This window comes from Gossypium raimondii, chromosome 8, assembly GCF_025698545.1.
Source record: "Gossypium raimondii isolate GPD5lz chromosome 8, ASM2569854v1, whole genome shotgun sequence".
Classification (NCBI taxonomy): domain Eukaryota; kingdom Viridiplantae; phylum Streptophyta; class Magnoliopsida; order Malvales; family Malvaceae; genus Gossypium; species Gossypium raimondii.
The window spans coordinates 51,612,510-51,616,800 of record NC_068572.1 but is presented as its reverse complement, the minus strand read 5'-3'; the positions used below and the strand labels follow the sequence as shown (position 1 = coordinate 51,616,800).

Genomic DNA, 4,291 nt, shown 5'->3' with positions numbered 1-4,291 from the left:
CCTATTTGCATAGTATTGATTATTTGAGTAAAAGTTTTTTTTTTTATTTAAAAATACCAATTTGACTTCAATTATTAAATTCTTTGAGATTAAACTTTAAAAGTGCAAAGAGTATAGGGATCGGGTGTACACAATTAGACCAAAACAAAATGCACACAAGTCTTAAAATGAGCTCGGCCGCACACTAACAAAACAAATAGGGTATTTTAAGATTAGGTCTAGCGTCACTCTTATTTCTCTGCCGCATTGGTTAGGGTTTACTGAGCCACTCTCACATTACTTTTTGTGTGTTCTCTTTGTCTCCCCAATTTCTTACCTTCCTAACATCAACCTTAGATCTTTTCCTTTTTCCTCATTAATTCGCTTCCATGGCTTCAACCATATCTTAGGGGTTCTCTTGATTGCTGTTTCTTTTTAAGTTAAGAAAAAAAGAAGAAAAAAAGCTGAAGTTTTCAGTGTCATCTCTTAAACGTTAACAATGGCAACCAAGAACCCTTTCGATCTCTTGGATGATGATACTGAAGACCCAAGTTTGCTTATTGCTGCTGTTGAGCAGCAAAAGCTTGAAAAGCCTAAGAAAGCTCCTGCTTCGACTCCAGCTGCGGCTCAGCCTGCTAAGTCTGCCAAGCTTCCCACCAAGCCACTACCTCCTTCTCAAGCTGGTGACTTTCGTTTCTTCTTGCCTTTTTCTTTTTAACGATTGTCTGTTTTGATTTGAAAATAGCATCCATAAAAGTAGTCAATTTGTTTCTTGTGTTGATTCTGTAACTTAGTGAATTATCTTTGTTGTGATTGGTTTTTGGATTGATGTATGGTTTATTGGATTAGAGATACATGTAAAACAAAATAAATATGGAGATTTTGTATCTCTCATTAATCTGCTCTTTTTCAAATCTTACGCCTACTTATTATTTTGTTGGAATGATTTTATTGGGATCTGGTCATTGTAATATTCTTGCTTTTATTGCTGACCTTAGCTTTAGATTTTGTTGGTTTATTGACAAATACTTTTGATCATTGACATGCTGTGTGCTTACTCATTTATCCCGCATTTTCCCTGTCCTTTTATGTAGTGAGAGAGGCTAAGAATGAGCTTGGACGCGGAGGTGGCCGTGGTAGTGGAAGAGGCCGTGGCCGTGGAGGCAGTGGGTTCAACCGTGATTCCAGAGTCAGCGATAACTCCAATGGGTATTCAGGAGGGTACAGACCCTCTGAAGAGGGAGATGGGAAGCAGTATGAAAGGCGCGGCGGCTATGATGGGCCTCGAGGTTCTTTCCGAGGGGGTCGCCGTGGTGGTTTTAACAATGGAGATTCTGGAGAAGGGGAACGCCCTCGCAGGCAGTATGATCGCCACAGTGGGACTGGACGTGGGTTAGTATTTTTCCACTCTTGGTTGTGTGATATGTTTTCTATGATCTCTCTATTGGTTTCTGTTTTGTTTAACCATTGATGGCATCATTTGTCTATACAGGAATGAATTCAAGCGTGATGGTTCTGGACGTGGAAATTGGGGTAGTTCTACTGATGAGATTGCACCGTTAGTATCTTTTTTCTCAATATCTCTTGCAGCATGCATTAAAAATGTTCCTTATTTGATATGTCTTATACATGTTTAAAAATGTACTTATGTGTTTATGTGATGTGAGCTCATCATCATTATCTGCTATTTTGGCCAAAATAAGGGAGACTGAAGAAAATGTCACTGAGAATGAGAAGAAGAGCACTGAGAAGCAGTTTGGAGAGGAAGATGCTGCTGATGCCAACAAGGAGAATGCTGCAAATGAAGCTGAGGAGAAGGAGCCTGAAAATAAGGTAGTTTTTTTAATCGCAGTTATGGTTTTGGTTTTGTCGGAAGGTAGTGGTCGGGTAACAATAGTATTTTGGTGATTTCCCTCTATGTTTACTCGTTAATTAGTGATTATGGATAAATAGTATATGCTGATATATGCACCTGGAACTGTATTCTTTATGGGCCATGTGTCTATCATCATCACATTTAAAAGCAATAATTTTTGAAGTGCATAGGATCAGTAGTTGACCTGTAGTTGTAATACGGGTGTTTGTGGAGCCCATTTAAACTAATGAACTTAACTAGGTAATATTTGTTGGAGGAATTTATGTTACTTGAAATATTGGTTAAATTTCACATTCAATAATTATGAACCGGCCGGACTTTCTACTGGAATCAGCTTTAGGGTGATCCAATAATCAACTTAGTTTGGATTTGCCATGTTTAATAAGTCTTTCATGTTAACGTTCTAATTTTGAATGTGTATTTATTCTCCGTCTGTTTTAGGAGATGACATTGGAAGAATATGAGAAGATTCTCGAGGAGAAGAGGAAAGCTTTGGATGCCCTCAAGACTGAAGGAAGGAAAGTTGATGTCAAAGAGTTCGAGTCCATGCAACAACTTTCGAACAAGAAGAGCAATGATGACATCTTTATCAAACTGGTAAAATTTCTTAACTCTCTCTTGTTATATTGTAATCTGTGCTGGGATATTGACTGGGCTTTTTGTTTGTTAGGGATCTGAAAAGGACAAGCGCAAGGATGCTGATAAAGAAGAAAAAGCCAAAAAGGTTTGCATATTTTTCTCAATTTATAGATTGATTATCATCATTTTGTTTAACGAAGTATTGATGCACCTTTGGAGTTTGTATCGCGTAATTAAGTAGAATATGTTTCTATCTTTTCTGAATATGCTTCTCCGGTTCTTAGGTGGATGGGGTTCTGTTCATTCACCATTATTGCATGTTTGAATCCTGTTTTGATTTTCCTTTCACCATTCTTTAGTTAATTATAACTGATTTTGGGGCCACACCCAGTTGTCTTCAAGCTTTTTTTTCTCTTATAAACAAAACTTCAGTGAGTTGGTTTTCTCAGGGGTCGCAGCTCGGGACAGAACGCTTGCTTTCTATAAACAGAACATTTTGAGTTCCAAATTTACTTTCTTAAACTATCTGTAAATGCGAATTATATGTAATTGCATAATAATGTGAATATAAGAAGTATGATTGTATCAACTTTCCCTTATTAACTGTTTTTGATTCTGATGGCTTGAATGTAGATGTCACTTGTGTTCTTCCACTTACTAAAGTTTTGCATGAATGCTGTTTCTGTGTAGTCTGTGAGCATCAATGAGTTCCTGAAGCCAGCTGAAGGGGAGAGGTACTATGGACCTGGGCGTGGACGAGGCCGTGGCCGTGGTCCCAGAGGTGGATATGGAGGCAACACAGCCAGCAATGTGCAAGCTCCCTCAATTGCAGATCCTGGACACTTCCCCTCATTGGGTGGCAAGTGATGTCCGCCACCACAATCTCCGCAATGGTTTTCACTTGGAATCCATTGTGATTTATTCTATAGTCAGGAGTCACCCCACCTCTCCCCCAAAAAACTCTCAAGACAAATCACCATTTCCCTTGTTAGAAACCATGAACGTGTTTTTGAGTGTAATTTTGCATGAATATCTTTTTTGTTTTCCATTCTGTTTTTGTTTTGGGTTAAAAAATTAGAGAATATTACAACTGAGAAGTAGTAGCATCAGTTTTGGTCCTGTCCGAGACATTGCGTTAATGTTATTTCCATCCTCTTAAATTTTAATCTCTATTATTGACACGGGGGTGTAAGTGAGGACTGTTGTTTTGGGTTAGAGTTTTAGTCTCGTGATTTTTTTCATTTTAATCTTTATGAAGTGAGGATTTTCAGTAGAATTTTTTTTAAGGTATCGCAAGTAAGTGGAAGCAATTTACAGAAAAAAGAGTAGTTTTGGAAAAGCAACGCCCAACAAAGTGTTTAAAGTAAATTTTTTCATAAAGTTTTTATTATTAAAAAACGGAATTTAATGGATGATTAAAGATGATGGGGGAGATATTATATTATTATATTTGTAGTTGAGATTTGCCAAATACGATTGCATAATTAGTTTTACAATACAATCTTATTAGATTATAATCTCCTACAATCTTTTAAGATTACTTTTTATATTTATCAATGTAATCCTAATTTATCGTAAGTAGGTTTTGTTACTTTTTCTTTTTTAAGTTGGGTAAGTTCAAGTGGCTTAAATGATCGCTATTTAATAGATTGACCTTCATGGAACATTCTTTATGCAATGGCCACAGACTTTGAATAGCAGTCTGTGACACTGCATTAAGCTCCTGCGGTTGTATATGTTTTACTTGGGCTATGGGTTTGCAGCATGTACTTACTTGCGTTAGGAGTAATTGAGTTATCTGAGCTTGGATACAGGTTAGGGGTGAGTAAAACTTGATTCGAAAAATTAAAAATAAAA

At 37.1% G+C, this 4,291-nt stretch overlaps 1 protein-coding gene across 1 annotated transcript; it reads left to right on the top strand.

Annotated features, from left to right (window-relative positions):
- The first annotated feature begins 231 nt into the window (after positions 1-231).
- LOC105792026 (RGG repeats nuclear RNA binding protein A) lies at positions 232-3,613 on the top strand. Its single transcript, XM_012620386.2, has 7 exons — positions 232-662; positions 1,074-1,371; positions 1,472-1,537; positions 1,683-1,812; positions 2,297-2,452; positions 2,526-2,579; positions 3,125-3,613. Exons 1-7 carry the CDS (start codon positions 479-481, stop codon positions 3,299-3,301), a joined length of 1,065 nt encoding a protein of 354 aa, XP_012475840.1. The 5' UTR covers positions 232-478; the 3' UTR covers positions 3,302-3,613.
- Positions 3,614-4,291: the final 678 nt, after the last annotated feature.